Here is a 21175-nt window from a genome sequence, read left to right as displayed (position 1 = left end):
GCCAGTACGCTTACCACACATTAGCTGTTAGGTTGTGAAGTGGTGTGAGAGAGAGAGACAATTAGAGACAAGGGATGATCAGGGGGCCAGAATGACTAGGCCATGGAGGGCAATTTAGCCAGGACATTAGGATACACCCTACTCTTTATGAGGGATGCCCAGTTATCTGTTATGACTACAGAGAGTCAGGCCCTCGATTTTACATTTCATACAAAGGACAGTGCCATTTTTACCGCACAGTGTCCCCTTCACTGCACTGGAGAATTGGGATCCACATTCAGAACACAGGGTAAGAGCTTCCTGCTGGTCTCACCAAGACCTCTTCCAGCAGCAGCCCAAGCTTTTCCTAGATGGTCTCCCATCCAAGTACTGGCCAGGCCTGAACGTACTTAGCTTCAGATGGATGACCACTTATGAAGCGTAGGTGGTATGGCTGCTGGTGGTATTACTATTCACATGCTCTTGACAGACCCATGCCACCTGTATTTAAAGAACTTCTCCACCCAAAAATGTGGATTTTTTTAAATGCTTCTTAACCCATGTGGTTTGCAGTGATGGCCAAAAAAAAATTAAAATCTCATATTTTCAAGGAGAATAGAATTTGATAGAATTGGTGTCTATGCAGAACAATGCCAAACCACAGCAAATAACATAATAAAGTCCATGAACAAGTTTCACGTTACTCGTGCTGCACAATTTACCTTTCAGGTTAGCCAGTGATGTGATCAGATGGCCAAAACCGTGTGCATTTTTTGGTAAATTAGTGTTAAATAAATACAGAGAGGGTGGCACGGTGGCGCAGTGGGTAGCGCTGCTTCCTCGCAGTCAGGAGATCCGGGTTCACTTCCCGGGTCCTCTCTGCATGGAGTTTGCATGTTCTCCCCTTGTTTGCTTGGGTTTTCCCCAGGTACTCCGGTTTCCTCCCACAGTCCAAAGACATGCAGGTTATGTGCATTGGTGATCCTAAATTGTCCCTAGTGTGTGTGCCCTGCGGTGGGCTGGCACCTTGCCAAGGTTTTGTTTCCTGCCTTGTGCCCTGTGTTGGCTGGGATTGACTCCAGCAGACCCCCGTGACCCTGTAGTTAGGATTTAGCGGGTTGGAGGATGGATGGATGGATGGATAAATACAGAGAAGTATGCGCCGAAGATGACAGATGTGGAATAGAAGACTAGTGATGAGTTCAGCAAAAACGTGGAAATGTTTGAGAATTTCGACAACCTCAAGTGAAATGCATTGATGTCAATTGGGAAGGAGAAGCTGAACTACTTTTGAGTGGATTATAATGGTGCAGTGGTCTTTCAAGTATCATTCAGAGCTAGGGAAGTCTGCCCGCTATGCCTGACTGGTTATTGTGGCCAAATAAGGGACCTGAGCTGTGAAGCAGTAGTGAGATAAAATTATACTCCAAGTTCACAATACTGTAGGCGAGTGTGGTTCGGCCAGTGTAATCGTTAGTGCTCCGGGGTATGATTAGAATCTTTGCCCTCTTCGAAGGAGCCTGAGTAGGATAGTGAGGAGGACAGATGGAAAACAAACCACAAGGCAGAATCAGGAGAGGAAGACAGTATGGTGGAGAGGAGACAGTGTGGTCAGAGGGAGCGAAGGAAATGACTCCAAGAGGTGTCCAAGCTGAGCAGGCTTTTGGAGCAGGGGCGCTGGTGAAGTCTTCGGTAGATGTCAAGGAAGCATAAGGCAAGATGGAGAATGTGTAACAGTCACGGTGACGCTAAGATTCACACCGTCAGAAAGATGGTGGTCACTCCAGGAACACACTCGGCCTTGACCCGACACCCACAATCTTACTCACAGAGACATAGTTATTGAACAAATGAATCAATTAATAATGAAAATATATTAATCAAAGAAAGAAAAAAAACAAGCATGCAATATAACAAAAGATATGTATGCAAAAGGCCCTCCCCAAATACTTAACAGCGATTATTACACAACTCAACAACAATAAACATCCATCCATCCATTATCCAACCTGCTATATCTTAACTACAGGGTCACGGGGGTCTGCTGGAGCCAATCTCAGGGCGCAAGACAGGAAACAAACCCCAGGCCGGGCACACACACACACACACACCAAGGACAATTCAGAATCGCCAATGCACCTAACCTGCATGTCTTTGGACTGTGGGAGGAAACCCACGCAGACACGGGGAGAACATGCAAACTCCACGCAGGGAGGACCCGGGAAGTGAACCCCAGTCTCCTAACTGCGAGACAGCAGCGCTACCCACTGTGCCACCCCCACAACAATAAACACTAATGACAATATCCACTGTAGCAGAGGCAGTTGATGATAGATGGCGAGTGGAAAATCCAATGAACGGTTCACTGTAAGCAAATGTAAAGTTTGTCCTACCAGTTTCCTGATGCATTGGGGATGAGGTGATTGGGAGCGCCAGCTCTGACGAAGACGTGTCCAATATGTACAAACTCACACGAACAAGCAGGCCATACATCCAGATAGGAACAGCATTCCAAATGGTAATCCAAATGTGTGAAACAGCGTTTTAACAGACAGATAAATGATCGCAAACCTCTTGGTGTCTTGCCAGACCATTTTTTAAAGGGTCCATCCGGTCAATCTTCTTCCTAGCAGCCCCCATGGCCTCCAAAGCTGTCCAATAGCGTTATACTGTCAGGACTGCTGGGAGATGTAGTACAAATCAAAGTAGCACTGCTACACGTGTGTCCTAGAAAATGCTGTTGGAAGCAAGTGTCCTAGAAAATGCTGTTGGAAGCAACCAGTAGTTGCCATCTACACCAGCTGAGAAGGACCCATTGGGTTGACCAGAGTAGAGAGGGGCATGCTAGGCTGGCTATAAATCGTAACCCGATGCCTGGATAGTTTTACATTTGGATTTTAATCGTTGGGTTTTTCATTCCCCACATGAGCACTGGTTTTAAGAGATCATGTATTTATTTAATGAATACTGCGCTACACTTTATTTTTGGTGCATTGTTAACTTTGCACCCTTCTCTGGCTGTGTCAGTGTCCTCATTGGCCAGGTCATCTCGGTCATGACTATTAATGGCGATGGCAGCTGCAGCCATCCAGGACCATCACAGTTGGAGTTGCAGACACACAACTGGCTGTTCAAGGGAGGCATTGTAATAATGGCCAAGCATGTACGCCTAATGAAATGCCGTCATTCTTCTGACCTCCTTCTTTGAGCATACAGTATGTAGTGTAATAGTGCACACCGGAGTGATCATAATGTTTTAAAAATCTTGAACACAAATTAACGCCATGATTATTGTGACTGGGGGACAGAATATCACAAGATGCTAGAAATGTTTAATGTTTAATAAACAGGATAGACTAAAACCAATGCACCTTGGCTTAAATGAAGCAACAATATCTCATCCGAGGTCAAGGGTCCATGGCTGCCCTCCGGGGTCACTTTCCCACTTTCCTAAAAGGGTTACACTTCCGAATACCTTAGCAAAAGCCAAGAGCTGCTTGAAAACCTGCACTCCTGCCGAAATTCATAGAAGTGGTGCTCTGCCCCCAGATAGCTGCCTTCAAAAGGGCTGCACAAATACTCTGCAGTATTTATACGGTATTAAAACTCATCAGTCATTGATACATGTCCATAAACAACAAGGGCACTTCAACAAGGTAATGCCCAAACCTTATTTCATTCATTATTTGGGTTAATTTTGCAGAAAAACCAGGCATAAAATCTACATATGAAAAACGTGAACGATTCATAATGGGGTCACACAGCAAGCTTTGTACCAGGTGGCTGTAGTTTTGCCTGTTGTAGTCTTTGTCTTCTTAAAGGGTAAGTTTAGTATTTTTAAAGTCAGTTATTTCTTCAAAAACACGTTTTCTATACGTTAAAAAAAAAAAAATACAGAGCCAGACCTTGAGTGAAAATAGACATGTTAGTTTGTAACAGCCGACTTCCTACCCAGCCGGCTGCAACACTAACAGGACCTGTGGCCAGGATGAATTACTGAGAATAACCTATCAATACCAAGCCGTACCTCTAACAAATAATAATTTTTCCCTCCTCCCCAATTGATGGTTAAAGACTAGCAAATGAAAGCAAATACGTAAAATAAGTGTGGAATATATCAAATACAATACAAGACAAAAATTCAAGAATATAAATCCACAATGTAAAATATATCTACTTACAGTATATAAATATATATAGATCCTTCCGCCAAAGCAGCTAAGTGAAACACCTGTATAATAACAAAACCTCTCTTGCCTCTGCAAATGTATAACAAACACAACGCACAAATAATAGCGATGTATGACTACTGAATGACAATGTGCGTGAAATTGAGTCTGGGTAAAATCACTGTCCAGAAAATGGATGACTGATCAAAATGGATGTGTTTGAATCTCCCGAAAAACAGAACAACCTCACTGTGCTTTCTCGGCGGATGGTGAAGTGTAATGTCCAACCCCGGGGTTTCTTGGCGATGATGGTGTTGATGTGATTTGGGCGGAGTGAGAATCAAACTGGAATCAGGCACGATGAAAAAAATAGCAGAATGATGTTGATCGATTGTCGGTACTTCAAATCTCCGTCTCTCTCCTTCTCTTCTCCTCTTTCCCTCTTGCTGGTTTAATTAATGATGACCCGGGTGTAACTGTTAAAATCCTGGTCCTGACATGTCCAGGGGGTCGCTGCCTCCCTGCAACACCCTTCCCCATTTCTTATTACGGGGACGACATTTAAACAGACACACATTAGTTTAAATGGGGTGCTGAGACGAGACGCGACTGGGAGCAACACAATAAACAACAATACCAATGTGGCCCCGCTACAAGTTAACAATCAGTCAGACCATGGGAGATCATCAGTTGTCCAAATATGGTTGATGCAACACTTTACATAAAGTAGCCATCAACGATAAAGGACAAGCATTTTCAGAGATGCCACAACTGCCCGAGACAGAAAACAACTCAACATCTACCATCATAGGGCTCACAAGCGTCACACCTGGCTTAAAGGAGAAGTCTGGCACTTTTCAAGTCAAACTTTTTCCTTCACAAGCATGGCATACTGTATATGCATTTGCCACAAGAAGTTGTTTTGTAAAGTTTTTATAAATTTAAAAAAATACACAGCCAGTCATGGCATTTTACAATGAACCCTTTATGGAATGGGGCATCCATGGAAAATAAAACCAAATGTTAATGCATTTTAAATGTAAACCTGTGGCACAACTGGGCAGATCTGAGCATATTACTGCCACTTACAAGCCCGTTAGCAGACAGTAGCAGCTCTCTTATTATCAAAGCCAGTTCTTATGTGTGCTTGGGGAGTTGTGCTTTGGTAAAGTTTTAGCTTGCACTGGGAAATTATCTATCTATCTATCTATCTATCTATCTATCTATCTATCTATCTATCTATCTATCTATCTATCTATCTATCTATCTATCTATCTATCTATCTATCTATCTATCTATCTATCTATCTATCTATCTATCTATCTATCTATCTATCCATCTATCCAATAATAAAAGACAACACTAGTGACACATGTAAAACGTAAAAGTGTAACAATGTAAAAATGTACTGCACATAAATTCACCACTGGGAGGCAGATCTGAGGGCAGGGCGTAGATGCACAGATTACAGTGTCTGGACTGCCCAGGTATAGAAGCTTTTTCAGAACCCTGTAGAACTGTTTCAGATCTACAGTACCTTCTGCCCAATAGAAGTGGGACAAAGGGACTTTTGGAGGTGTCGACGTGGTTCTTCACACTGCTATAAGCTTTGCAGTTTTACAAAAGTGTCTTCAATGGAGGGCAGAGAAGTCCCAACGATCACACACCAAGGGTCTCATGTATAAATGGTGCGTATGCACAAAAATTTTGCGTACGCCTGTTTCCACGCTCACTTTAAGATGTATAAAAACTAAACTTGACGTAAAGCCACGCACATTTTCATAGCAGCCTCACACTGTGCGTACGCACTTTTCTTCTCAGCTTTGCAAATGGGTGGCATCCAGCATCATAGCAGTGCTACTCTTTCAGTGTGGTCTCCCTTTCTTTTTTAGATTCACATCCATGATGGTGGGCTGTATCAAATACACCAAAATAATGGCATATCATTTACAAATCTATCATATAGTGCATTTCATATCTATCTATCTGACATGGGAAAGATGTTATATAAATAAAATGTATTATTATTATTACTATTATTATTATATAATGTCTTTCATATCTATCTATCTATCTATCTATCTATCTATCTATCTATCTATCTATCTATCTATCTATTTTATAGCGCCTCTCCTATCTACGTATATGAGCATGGAAAAGATGCTACATGAATAAAATGTGTTATTATTATTATTATTATTATTATTTATTATATAATGTATTTCATATCTATCTATCTATCTTCTATCTATCTATCTATCTATCTATCTATCTATCTGTTTATCTATCTATATTTTATAGTGCCTCTCCTATCTACGTATATGAGCATGGAAAAGATGTTACATAAATAAATGTATTATTATCATTATTATTATTATTATCATACTAGCAAAATACCCGCGCTTCACAGCGGAGAAGTAGTGTGTTAAAGAAGTTATGGAAAAGAAAAGGAAACATTTTAAAAATAACATAACCTGATTGTCAATGTAATTGTTTTGTCACTGTTATGAGTGTTGCTGTCATCAAGGATTTGATTATCATTATTTCTGTCAATCAGGTTCATATTTGGAGGATGTGTTGTTATGAAGTTACATTCCGTTTTTGTCAACCGTTGTAAAGATAACAGGTTTCATTCGAAGTGTTCACTACCCAAATCGCTACTCATGAATGTAAGATGTTTAACAGGCATTCCCAGTATTAATTTGTGCTAAACATACCATGGTGTGACATAAGGGGAACTGACTGCAAAATGGCAGTGAAGGAGCGGAAAAATGAAAAGGAAAACTGTTTAAATAAAGAGCTAGGAAGGTGAATGGAAAGAAGCAGCCAGCGGTAAAGCAAGGAAGACTCCGTAATAAGGACGGTTGGGTGCACATAGAAGGTGTAACAATAGGATTGTTAAGTCTTATGATAATGTTCCCGCACGGAGGGTTTAGAGAGACACACTGGGAGAAGTATAAAATGGGGAAGCCTGTGTGACTGTTCTGCTGTTCTCCTTCGACAGTTCTGTGGCTCTGCATATTTGTATGCACCTCTCTAAAGTCAGTTTGTCTTCTCTCAGTAATCTTTGTTGAAAAACTTGCATCACTGGTTCCACACACAATTCGGTCACGTATAAGGGAACTTTTAATCTCCCCAAAATTGCATGTGCCTGCTAACACTCTTAGATCTGTGACGTAGTTGTCTATATTTTCTCCCCTTGCCTGATTTCTTGAAAAAATTCTGAATCTCTCTACAGTTTCGTTTATTTTCGGGTTGTAATGTTCATCAAATTTACGTATCATCAAGGTCATGGTTAACTCATCAGGTCTTACATCACCGGTCAGCGCCTGACACAATTCTCTGCCGCTCTCTTAAATAAGATAACAGAATAATCTGACCTTAGTGTTTTGCTCTGCCTCTGGCATTGCAAGTTCTGTGTATAATCTGAACTCGTCCTTCCATGTTCTCCATGACTTCGACAGGTCTTTAGCATCAAGGCTTTATACCCTGCGTCTTCTCATTAAACTTGTATCTCGCGAATATCATATTCGTCGTAGGCATGACAAACGCCAGCAGCAGCGTGTCTATGAACTTAATTTAAACTTAAGGTTTACACCGTGCTTTGTTCTCGCAGTAGTTGCATTTATGAATATGCTTGTATGTGTCACTCGCTTCATATTCTTTTGCTGCCTTCTCAATTGTCTAATGCGTTTTTTGAACAGGTTTCATTCATCGAAGTGTTCACTCCCCAAATAGGTACTCATGAATCTAAGATGTTTAATAGGCATTTCCAGTATTAAGTTGTGGATTTGCTTGCGTATATTTAGCGGCAGCGTGTCTATTAACGTAATTTAAACTTAAGCTTTACACCTTGCTTTCCTATTGATATGTGTACAAAGGCTTGTTCAGCATCAGAGGGTTTCCGCAGTAGCTGCACTTATGAATATGCTAAGCACAGTCCTTCACCCGCAAATATTTACCTTATATGGGCAGGCACTCAATTACTTGGGAGGCTTGATGATGTGGGACGCAACTCCGCCTCACACGGCGACCGAGCTGCAGGCTATGGCCATGTATGTGGACGAAAGTAGGGACGTGAGTTCTTGACATTTTTTAATTTATAATTAAAAAACGGAATAAGAATCTGAAAATCTAACAACATCACATTAAAGTTTGATAAAATCTGAAAAGAATGATATCAAACATATATACAGTATGTAGGTTTTAAAATAAGTCCAATTTAAAGTGTGACAAAAAACGTAACATAAAAAGTCACATAAAATTGTTACACAAAATCGTTGCACTTTTAGGCTTAGGATTTTATATATAGAGAGTAGATATAATGCCTTTCATGTCTATCTATCTGTTATACAGTTCCTTTCCTATCTATCTGTCTAACATGGGAAAGGTGCTATATAAATACATTTTATTATTATTGTTATTATTATATATTGTGTTTTGTGTCTATCTATCTATCTATCTATCTAGATTCACATCCATGATGGTGGGCTGTATCAAATACACCAAAATTAATGGCATATCATTTACAAATCTATCATATAGTGCCTTTCATATCTATCTATCTGACATGGGTAAGATGTTATATAAATAAAATGTATTATTATTATTACTATTATTATTATTATATAGTGTCTTTCATATCTATCTATCTATCTATCTATCTATCTATCTATCTATCTATCTATCTATCTATCTGTCTGTCTATCTATCTATTTTATAGTGCCTCTCCTATCTATATGCGCATGGAAAAGGTGCTACATAAATAAAATGTATTATTATTATTATTATTATATTATTATTATTATTATTATTATTATTATTATTATTATTATTATTATATCAAGTATTTCATTCAAGTAATAAAATAACCCAATCTTTATGGTGTAATATATTGTACTGTTTGTACATAATTGTGAAGTCTGTAGAGTACATCTGTGAAATGTACAAGGGCAACTGTACGGATGGAGGTTTCTATACTTTTGCCACTGAAGGACCACAGAGGTCTAAGAAATTCTATACATGAAAACTGCCTGCTGCCCATATATACTGTAAATGCCATCCATTGTATTGGATTCATTTTTTGTTTCTGCTTTAACTGTGGACAGCTCTAACTTTTCCTTCATCCCTGGTCACTGTATTCCATAATGATGGCCATGCAGAAGTGTGCTGATGTGGCTGATTGTGCTTCTTTTGTCAACAGAGTCACTCAATGCCCTCGAAGACAATGACTTAGATGCATTAATGGCCGATTTGGCAGCAGAGATCGGAGAACCTCAACAGAGCCAAAAAGGACACAGTAATGCCTCGGTGCTGTACCAGGACAGCCAAGCTGCTTTGCCCCCACCACCACAGAACTACAGCTTGAGCTACTCAAGTGGGCCCCCGGCTGCCTCTACTCTTCCCCCCACTGCATACAGCAGCAGCGCCTCACCTGCTCCATCGTTTCCACCTGCTCCTGCTCCTTCTCCTTCTCCGGCTCCAATTGTTACTTCAACTCCAGTGCCTTCTCAGCCTTCTAAACCCCTGACAAAGGTAAGCATGTTCAGCACTCCATCAATTATCTATGACATCAGCATTCAGTGATGAGGAGGGAGTGAGAGAAATCTGTGGGATTACAAAGGTTTGTGGGTCATATGGTTACAGATTGTGTGTCCATGGTTTCCTGCTAAATCCTTATTAAAACAAGAGAAGAATCTGGACGTGAACAGGCCATTCAGCCCAGCAAAGCTCGCAAGTCCTATCCACTGAATTCTTCTAAGAAAACATGAAGTTGAGTTTTGAAAGTTATGGTGCTGCTCCTGCTTCAGAATAAAGAATAGCCAAATAGTTAACTCTAAACAATTTCTTTTTTTTAGTTTATCAGTATTAATTTTAGATAATCCTGTTATTTAAAGCAACTTATGAAGCCCTGGCAGATGAAGCAACTCGTCCAGAGTCACATAGTGAGGGTATTTGAACCAGGGGCCCTGTTATAAACAGTTGTGTTATTGAATTATTAACCTAGCCCAGCTTGCTAGAATCTGAATTACTGGCCTTCTGCTTTAGATTAGATTAGATGAATTTTATTAATCCTGCGGAAATGCAGATACATACAGCAGCAGAAATATAAAAAAACAAGAATACAGACTCTGAGGACAAATAACACAATCAATAAATAATTGTATATTGTGTAGATATTTTAAAATAAACTTAACAAGTACATAAGGTGGAAGCACTGAATTGCCTGTAACAGTGGGCAGAAAAGACCCCCAGAGACGCTTCTTAGCACACTGTGGTGGAATGAGCCTGTGACTAAAAGTACTCCAAGACAGCACCTCCTGGAGGAGAAGAAGGGATTTTTCATGATGGTGTCCAATTTTGACATTATCCTCTTTCCCACAGCAGCTTCCATTGTGCCCAGCATTCACCCATTGATGGTGCAGGCTTTCCTGATTTGTTTGTTCGGGGGTTGTGCTTCTTTTAAGCTCTGGTTCCTTCCCCAAGATACTGGCATTGGCTACTATGGACTGGTAGAACATTTCCAGTAGCTTGCTGCACACATCAGAAAACCAGAGTTTCCTTAGGAAGCAAGGTGTTCTCTGGTCCTTCTTGTTCAGTGTCACTGTGTGGTCGAACCACTCCAGTCTATGGTTCATGTGAACCCCCAGGTCCTTGTAGCTCTGCACCACTTCAATGTCCTTTCCCTGAATGGTGACTGGTCTCCATGCCAAAAGTCCACCACCAGCTCTTTTGTCCTGCTGATGTTGTTCTCTCTGCACCACAAGACTTCCACAACCTTCCTGTACTCTGACACATCTCCATTACTAATGAACCCTATGATGGGGAAGTCATCTGAAAAATCATGTAGATGGCAAGTGCTGGAAGTCTGTTGTGTAGAGGGGTACACAGGAAGGGAGATGAGACAGTTCTCTGAGGTGATCCAGTTGTATGCACCACCATTTCTGACACACAGTCGCTCAGCCTGTTCGTTGGTCAGGTAGTCTATGATCCAGGAGACTGCTGGGACATCAAGATTCAATGCCTTGAAGTTTTTCCCCAGTCAATGAGGCAGAATGGTGTATAAAAACACTGGAAAAGTCTAAAAACATGAAATTGACTGCGGTGCCGGCTTGGTCCAAGTTGAAGTAGAGTATGTGAGCATGCAGATCAGAGCATCCTCCATACCTATATGTGTCTAATAGGCAAACTGAAGATGGTCGAGATGTTTTAGGACAAGACACTCAAAGGCCTCAATTATGTATGAAGAAAGAGCAACTGGTCTGAAGTCTTTGGGATAACTGGAATGCCCTTTCTTTAGCAATGGGCCCACACAGGATATTTTCCACAGCTAGTGGTCCTCCTGCAAATTCATTGAAAGGGATAACAGGTGTCGAAGGACCCTGCAGAGCTAAGAGGCACCCTGGGGCTGATTTACAATGCTGACATGAAAATTGTGTGATTTGCTTTCATATTTTATCTCATAATATTATGATAAAAGTATCTTGTCAGATCTTGTTAATTATTGAAAGATCTTGAGACGTTGGGACCTGTTCCACTAAGAGAAAGAGAATGATCTTTTTAACCATTAGTAAATCTGAAGAAAAACTTCAGATTTCAAAACATGTGTGTTCTACTCAGAGAATACCAGATCAGAACCAGTATGAGCTAAATGTACAAGTTAGGCCTAACCCGGGGGGCTGCAGAGGAGGGCTGGGTTGGTAGAAGTTTTCAAGAATGCAAGTCATGACTAAGCAAGATTGATCTAATTATACAAGGTGTGACTCAGGGGAGCCGGCACTACAATACAACGCCCCATTGGTCCAAGAAGGACATCAAGGAAGCACAAGACTGGCATAAATTCAGGCTAATTAATACAATACAATACAATACAATACAGTTTATTTTGTATAGCCCAAAATCACACAGGAAGTGCCGCAATGGGCTTTAACAGGCCCTGCCTTTGACAGCCCCAGCCTTGACTCTCTGAGAAGACAAGGAAAAACTCCCAAAAACCTTGTAGGAAAATGGAAGAAACCTCGGAAAAGGCAGTTCAAAGAGAGACCCCTTTCCAGGTAGGTTGGTGCAGTGGGTGTCAAAAGTAGGGGTCAATACAATACAATATACACAACAGAACAATTCCTTAAGACAGCATAATAATAAAAATTTTAGAAGTACGGTTTAACAGTAGATGATATGACATAATTAGGTTTGGATATTTTTAGAGTCCTGGAGACCTCATCCATCTAGCTGCCTCCCCATTTGGCCATTCCACGGCTGAAACGTTGCTCCGAAAAGGACCCCTCTTTCCCATGATTCCTGTGATCCTCCATCAGGGATGACTTTACCATAGGCAGGCAAACAACTTGGCAGGTGGGCCAAATATAATTATCATGTTACTTATATTTTAGTGCTAATGACTAACAACAGTCTGTATAGTTAATCAGCAACTCTAGTCAGGGTATACTAAACTAAAGTAGTGAGTCTTCAGCCAGGATTTAAAGGCTGAGACTGAAGGGCATCTCTTATAGAAGCAGGAAGACCATTCCACAGTTTAGGGGCCCTGTAACTAAAAGCTCGACCTCCCACTGTTATTTTCATTTTCAATTAAGAACTCCCTGTCTTACTCCATTGTTCTATCCAGAAATGAAGCTGGTTGATAAAGCTGAGACAAAGAGTCAACTGGTGTGCTGAATAAAGAATATGCCAGTATTTTTCTTTTTATAGAAATTATCCAGAGACGACGTGGTCAAGAAAACAAAGCAAGGTCGATAAGGGAAAAGCAAAGAAAACCGGTGGTCAAAGCCAAATGCAAGTAGCAGGGGTCAAAAAGAAATTCAGAAAGTAGTCCCAGGTTAAGGCTGTCAGATCGAACCCCGTTATTTGAATTGTGATAAGAAATTAACCCCAGACATCATAAAGTTTTGGGGCAGCCACCCGTATAATATATCCTGGCTGTAAAAAGGTTAAATAATTGAACAGAGATGTTCACAGGACTGAGTCAAAAACAGAACTGCCTGACTGGAAGCAAGATGACGGCTGTAAAGGCCCGTAGAGGAAGTGACATCATCGGGGCCAGAACCGGAAGTGACGTCATCTGGACCAGACGTGATGACGTCTAAGGCTCCGGGACCAGAAGTGATGTCATCAAAGACCCCCGGAACTGGAAATGATCTCATCATAGGCACCAGAAACCAGAATTGGCGTCATCGAAGGCGCCGGAACCTGGTGGGATTTCCCGGGAATGGTCTGCAAGGAACTGAGAAAGACAGTCAGTGCACCATGCCGCCCCCGTCTGATGTGGTATTATAATTACTCAAGCCCTTTAGCTGCCTCCTACTCGCACGTGTGTGACAGAATATAATTCAATTTTATTGTAAAAAATAAATTGAAGGCTAAAGATGACTTTTGATTTGTCCAAGAACACTTGCCCACTGGCTTTCGTAAGAAGAAACTGGCGATGACATATCTTATCCGTATCGCTGGCAGATGAGTCCTATTAATCTTCTTATTAATGAAAACACCTCCAGATAGACAATGTTTTTGGTGAAAACTTCAAGCCTTGCCCTCCATTGCTGAGGTGTTTCACTTGTAGGTTATTGAGCCCTGGCGTTTGCTTCGTTTCGACATTTTGCCTCCTCATCTGTGTTATTAGCACTGTATCGATGTTTATCCTTCTTTCGTATGCAGGATGTAATTTTCAGTTGATTAATTTGTTGCCTAGACTTGACTCAAGTCTTCCTTTTAAAGTTCAACAATTTTATTTCGAACAGTAACAAATTAATCTTATAACAGTTTGTAACACTAAGCCAGGGCCAAAGTCTGTATTGCCATCATTTCCTTCTGCCTGCCAACTTCCCACTCCTCTCATCACACAACACCTTTCTCACAAGAACTTTCATTGAAACACAAGAAATTAATGATGATGCATTTACAAATATTTAAAACTACTCTTGTTTAAATTATAAGGTTCACTTACATTAGGGCTCTTACAAGCACAATGTTATTGCACGGCAGCATTTGCTACACACACAAGTCTGTCATAGTGAGAAGTGAGGTGCATGAAAGGAGGAGGAGGTTAGGAGCAGACATTGATACAGCGCTTTGCTGCCCCCACCACACGACAAACCAACTCAGGATCCCAGATTAGGATTCGAGTGCAGCCAGGGTGACACCCTAGTTCAGATGGAGTGGAACCAGTGTGAGGTTTTTTTTATGGTGGTTGCCAAATCTACCACCAACCCCCAAATTTTACCCTACAGGTTGGAGGGCCTACATGCAGGGCTGGATGCAGATTGACGTCATACCCAGGACGGAGCAATTGCAGGTTAAGGGCCTGGCTCAAGGGCCTAACGAAGTAGAGTCCCTTTTGGCATTTACGGGATTTGAACTGGCAGCCTTATGATTGCCAATGCAGATCCCTAGCCTCAGAGCTACCACTGTGCCCGTGTGCATGAAAGTGCTGAAAAAATATGAAAGTGCATACATGCGCCATCTAGTGGCTGTGGTTGAGCGTGAGCACAGCGGACTGCTCCATATGCACACAGGTCATATGTTTATATACAGTATATCTAATATTGGACTGTTTGATGTTATGTATATTGTTCTACAGTGTCCATGGGTACTTTGTGAGGAACTTTTAAATAAAATGTATTATTATTATTATTATTATTATTATTATTATTATTATTATTATTATTATTATTATTAAGTGCATATTAGAGAATTCCTGAACTCAGCTTCAAGGTGCAGACATGAAAATAAAAAAGTACTCACACACATCCAATAAGAGGGGAGGTAGTTCAATCTGTCACTTGGTGGTCTCTCTTTTCTGGCTTGTTCAGACTGTATCCACTGTTAGGTGATTACAGACAAAGGGTCATGCAGTAGAGGGGATGTGAGAGGGGGGGCAGGCACCGTTTTGCACAGCTGGATCTTCTGGGCTGATCTTTTTTTTCCTTTTTTTCTCATTTTTGGTTGTATTCCAGCACACATTATCCCAGCTGGGTATTCTCTATATCAAAGAGAAGAATTTGAACTGTTATGAGCGTCGAGGCTTGGACTTGCTCATTAATCATGCAGGGATATGACTATATTACAGGGGAAAAAAACAAAAGGAGCAGCTCAGATTGCAAGACATGGAGAAATCAATTCAAAGACTCCATTGCAGGCTCGCCATCTCTTTATGGAACAGGCAGACAATGAGGTCACATTTAAAAATATTACCTTGATGACATAATTGAAGCCAATCTGGAATGCGTTACCTCTGAAGAAAACATAAAACACTGGGGTGTGTAAATCGCACAAAACAGGCTCATGTTTGGTTCATAGTTGCTTTTCTAAACTTGCAATATGGTGTTGCCAGCCACAATTAATGGGTAAGAATAAAAATTACTGTTAACAATATGAAGTGGAACAGAAAGGTGAGGAGATCAGGAGCAGCAGAAGTGTTCTGGTTATTGGTTAAAAATATATACTTTTCTCTTCTAATGCTTCAGGAAGAAGAAGAGGCCCAGGCAAAAGCTGACAAAATTAAACTTGCCCTGGAAAAGTTAAAAGAAGCCAAAGTCAAAAAGGTAGGCCATGCTTATTTAGTTGAGTGTCTCTCACAGTTTGCCTTGCAAGAGGGGAACATTCGATTAGATTTGATCAAGTCAAGTTGGGGAGCATGCACTGGTACAGTGCATTGCTGCCCCCACCACATGATAAAGCAGCTCAGCATCCTGGTTGGCCAACCCCCCAGGCAGGCACACAGTTCAGTCCCACCATCCGGAAATGAACCTCTAACTGCTGCAGCCAGGTGTTACGTGGGCGACCCCTTGGTCTGGTCCAGCCACTCAGGTCCCCAACAATGAGGATCTTACAAGCCGGATCACCCTCAGGGAAACACGCCTCAGTGCCATAACTGACGCTCCCTCACAATGCAGGTAATGTGCCTCATTCGGGACTCCATGAGCAACTGCTCATTCAACACAAAGTCAAACCAACGGTACCAAAGGATTTTCCGGAGAGGCACAGTACCAAAAGAGTCCAGTCTTCGTCTCAGGTCACAAGATAATGTCCATGTCTCGCAACCATATAGCAAGACAGGAAGCAACAAGACTAAAGACTTGGACCTTCGTCATTTTGCAGGACCAAAATGTCGGGAGTGCCACACACCCCTTTCTAGCGACCTCATGAACCCCCATGCTCTCCCAATCTACTGTCTTCATAAGAGGAAGAGTCACCACTGCCAAGGTAAGTAAACCTCTTGACAAGGTCGACACTTTCTCTGCAGACAGACACACTGCTGATGTCTGTGCCAAAGAGGTCATTAAAGGCCTGGCTCTTTGTTTTTTTGTTCAGGACACTCGCAAGCCCAGACACTCAGACTCCTCGCTCAGTCTCTCGAGCGCCTCGATCAGAGCCGCCATTGACACCATGAAGATCACAGCATCTTTAGCAAAGTCAAGATCTGTGAATCTTTCTTCACGAACAGATGCCCCACAGCCACTGGACCCCATGACCTTGCCCGACACCGAGTCCATGTAAGCATTGAACAGAGTAGGAGCAAAACACAACCCTCATGAACCTCAGAATCAACTGGGAAAAACACAGCCGGTCTGCCTCCACTCTGCACTGCACTCACAGTACCAGTGTGGAGACCAGTCATGATATCCAGCAACCCTGAGGGGATCAGCTTTAATTAATCCAATTGGGACATAACATCTAGGTTTATTTAGCTTTGGACAGCAGCTCTTCCTTGGAACTCAGTCCATGGATGTGCCCCTTTGTCCCCAGTCACACTCTAGTATATACTCTATAGTTACATTCGCCTCTTGGTTTCTCTCTACTCACCCCTTTTACTTTTCTGCTCATCCTAAAGGACATGTTTTTAACTTAGGGTTAGGGTTAGGGTCACACATACACCATACGGATTATTTGTTCTCCATTCATCCACGAGCAGATCTCAGTTAGCCCACGGAAGACCAAATCCACAGCGTCATGATTTTGTGTCCGTTCACCGCCTCTACTTTGTGCCCTGCCTTCATGTGGTGTTTGATTGGTTTCAAAATTTGACACTCGGTGAGCCATCTAATTGTTCCCACCCAGTTTTAAGCACTATTCACTCATATCCAGATGTATAGATTATATGTCTGGCTTCAGTGAGACTACACATTTTATCATTTTGCAACATTTGGATTTTTTGACACTGATAAACAGTGTAAAATGAAAAGACCTTGACACAAAAAAAGGTTTAGGGCAGCCACCTGTATACTTGAATAAGGCTACAAAATTGAGATTTAGTAGCACAGAAATGTACGGGTTGAGTCCAAAACAGAACTGAATTCAAAGTGGGAAGTTGTCTTGCTTCTAAGGCAGGTCGGCGGAAGTGAGGTCAGCAAGGCCAGAACCGGTAGTGATGTAATCGGGGCCGGATCCAGAAGTGAGGTCATTGGGTCCCAGAACTGGAAGTGACGTCATCAAGAGCCAGAATGGAAGTGAGGTCATCGGGCCTGGAACGAGTAGTGATGTCATCGGGGCCCAGAACCAGTAGTGATATAATCAGGTCCCAGAATTGGAAGTGACATCCTCGGTGCTGGAACCGGAAGTGAGGTCATCGGGCCTCAGAACCGGAAGTAAGGTCATCAGGGCCCAGAACCAGAAGTGAGGTTATTGAGACCCAAAACCAGAAGTGTCATCCTCAGTGCCTGAGACCAGAAGTGAGGACATTACCAGTAGTGATTTCATTGGGTCCCAGAACTAAAAGTGATTTCCTGGAACCGGGACATCACTTTTAGTGGAACCAGGAGTGACATTCTCTGGGCTGGAACCAGAAGTGAGGTCATCAGGCCCCAGAACCAGAAGTGAGGTCATTGGGGCCCGGAACCAGTAGTGATATCATTAGGTCCCAGAACTGGCAGTGATGTCCTCAGGGCTGGAACATGAAGTGAGGTCACTGGGCCCCATAACCGGAAGTGAGGTCATCGTGGCCCAGAACAGGTAGTGATGTCTTTAGGGCTGGAACCAGAAGTGAGGTCATCGGGGCCCAGAACCGGTAGTGATGTCATCGGGGCTGCAACCAGAAGTGCAGTTATCAGGTCTGGAACCGGAAGTGAGGTCGTCAGGCCCCTGGAACCGGAAGTGACATCATCAGGGCCAGAAATGAGAAGTGACAACAACAACATTTATTTCTATAGCACATTTTCATACAAATAATGTAGCTCAAAGTGCTTTACATGATGAAGAAAGAGAATAAAGATAAAGTAAGAATTTAAATAAGACAAAGCTCATTAACATAGAATAAAAGTAAGGTCCGATGGCCAGGGAGGACAGAAAAAACAAAAAAACCTCCAGGCGGCTGGAAAGAAAAAATAAAATCTGCAGGAGTTCCAGGCCATGAGACCCCCCAGCCCCCCTCTGTGCATTCTACCTAACATCAATGATCACTCCTCATTGTATTCAGGGTTCTCATGGAAGGACTTGATGATGACAGTCATGTGGACTTCTGGCCTTTAATCTATCAATGTAGGGACATCACGGTGCTTTGATTAGGTGGTGGTGGTTCAGGTCGCCACCCCAGAAAACCGGAAAAGGAACAGAAGAGAGAGTAGGGGTTAGTACAGATTTTGGAGCCACCATGAATAGTAATGATAATTAATTGAATATACAGAGCATCAGGATTAAACTACAATGAAGTTATGAGAAAGCCTTGTTAAATAAAGTAATGTGTTTTCAGCAGTTTTTTAAAACGCTCCACCATATCAGCCTGGCAAATTCCTATCAGTCAGCTATTCCAGATTTGAGGAGCATAACAGCAGAAGGCCGTCCGTCTCACCACTTCTTTTAAGTTTAGCTCTTGGAATTCTAAGCAGACACTCATTTGACGATCTAAGGTTACGATTTGGAATACAAGGTGTCAGACATTCCAAAATATAAGATGGATAAGACGTCATTGGGACCAGGCAGAATTTCCTGTGTCTGGTCTGCAGGGATAAAGGAGAAAGGTTTACTGCACTAGTGTGGAATTACCTTCTTTTGGTCCTTCTAGTTGCCTCCCATGCGCACGTGTGTGACAACAGAAAAAGTCTCTTTAATGTCAAAGTGAAAACAGATTTCTGCAAAGTGGTCTAAATTAATTATAAATGTAAAACACAAAATAATTGATGACATACGTATTCACCCTGTTAATATGGGACCCCCTAAATCATCACTGGTGCAGCCCTTTGGCTTTAGAAGTCACAGAATTAGTCCACTGAGGGTCACCTGTGTGAAGCATCTGTTGATTGTAACCTAAATGCACCTGAGTGTTGATGGGCCAGCTTGCAGGGAGTCATTTTGGTGGTCTAACCTACACAATGAAGACTAAAGAACACTAGAAGATATCTGTGAAAAGGTGACTGAAAAGTTCGAGCCACGGGATGAAGACAAAGAGACGTCCAAGTCATTGAATATCCAGTGAAGTCAATCAGTAAGAAATGGAAAGAGTACGGCTGAACTGTAAATCTGCCCAGAGTAGGCCTTCCTCAAAAGCTGAGTGAACGTACAAAAAGTAGATGAGTGAAGGAGACCACCAAGAGACTTCTGAGATCTCTCAAGGAGTTACAAGCTACAGTGGGTCAGACTGGAGAGACTGTGCAGACAACAACTGCTGCCCGGGTGCTTCAGCCTTATCAGAGGGTGGCAAAGAGGTAAAACCACGCATGACATCTCAGCTGGAGCTTGGAAGACTCGTAAGTCAACTGAAAGAAGGTTCAACGGTTTGATGAAACCAAAATTGAGTTTTTTGCCCATCAGACTGAATGCCATGATACACGGCACAGTGTCAGAAAGACACCAGTCCCACTGTGAAGCATGGCGATGGGCAGCATTGGGTTGTAGGCATGTTTATCTGCAGGAGGCTATGGAAGGCTACTGATGGTTAAATGGGTGCAGCAAAATACGGGGAAATCTAAAAGGAAAAACCTGATGCAGTCTGCAAGAAACCTGCGCCTTGGGAAAAGAAGCCCAAGCATGACCCAGGAATGGCTTCAAAGTAGCCATGTGAATGTCCTGGGATGGACAAGTCAGAGTCCTGATCTCAATCCAGATAAGGATTTGTGGCCGGACTTGACAAAAGCTGTTCACTCACGAGCACCATGACACCTGATGGAGTTTGAGCAGTTTGGCAAAGGACAATGAGGAACAATGGTGGTATGGATAATGGAAAAGCCAACAGTGAGAAAGACAGGAAGAAAAAAAGAGAGACAATTACACATAAAGACTCGAGGCTGTCATGCCTGCCAAAGTTAAAGTCTACTCAGCACAGACATGAAGGGGGGGGAGGTGCTTATGAGATCAAATCTTTTGTGATTTTTAGTTTGTAATTCATTTAGATGACTTTGCGGAGATCTGTTTTCACTTTGACGTTAAAGAGTCTTTATCTGTTGATCAACGTGAAAAAAAGGCAAATTAACTCGACTGTGACTCAATATTATAAACCAATTTTATTTGATCTACTTTATTATTCCTCGATGGGAAATTGTCTTTTCACACAACCTTTTTAGGATCATAGCACAGGGTCAGCCATTGTACAGCACCCCTGGAGCAATGGCCTTGCTCAAGTTTCCGACAGAGTAGGGTCTGTGGCCTGTAGGGGACATTGCAGAGAACTTGACCCCCTGACACAACTTCACAACACACTTCTGGGTTGAACAAAAGGCGTTTATTCAACAGGTTTCTAGTTTCCTTACTTCAATTCCTTGCTTCTCCTCCTTCATCTCCCATGAAGTCTCATCCACCTCCTCCTGATTCTGACCCCACCGAGTCGAGTGGAAGGCTTGGTTTCAACTCCAGAACTGAGAGTATTTCTCATGCTCAATCTATTATCCTGGGCAGGACCCCAACAGTCCTTGCACCGTCAGTATTCAACAGCTCCCCCTGGTGGCCTCCACAGAACCTGGCAGGACAGACCCCTGGGACCACAACTCCCATGCTGCTCTGCAGCCGTCCATACTGGGGTACTGCCACGCCATATTAAAGGGGACATACTATCCATAGTAGGCCGTCGCCCACTGTGCTGTCCTTTG

At 42.3% G+C, this 21175-nt stretch overlaps 1 protein-coding gene across 1 annotated transcript in view; it reads left to right on the top strand.

Moving 5' to 3' along the window:
* The window catches only part of LOC120529776 (amyloid beta (A4) precursor protein-binding, family B, member 1 interacting protein), a 175019-nt gene that overhangs the window by 74702 nt on the left and 79142 nt on the right, over window positions 1–21175 (top strand). Inside the window, 2 exon segments of the mRNA XM_039753910.1 lie at window positions 9352–9683; window positions 15626–15703. Of these exon segments, the coding sequence (XP_039609844.1) occupies window positions 9352–9683; window positions 15626–15703 (410 nt within the window).

This window comes from Polypterus senegalus, chromosome 5, assembly GCF_016835505.1.
Source record: "Polypterus senegalus isolate Bchr_013 chromosome 5, ASM1683550v1, whole genome shotgun sequence".
Classification (NCBI taxonomy): domain Eukaryota; kingdom Metazoa; phylum Chordata; class Cladistia; order Polypteriformes; family Polypteridae; genus Polypterus; species Polypterus senegalus.
Note: the sequence above shows the minus strand (reverse complement) of the source record. Positions and strands in the feature narration are given on the sequence as shown.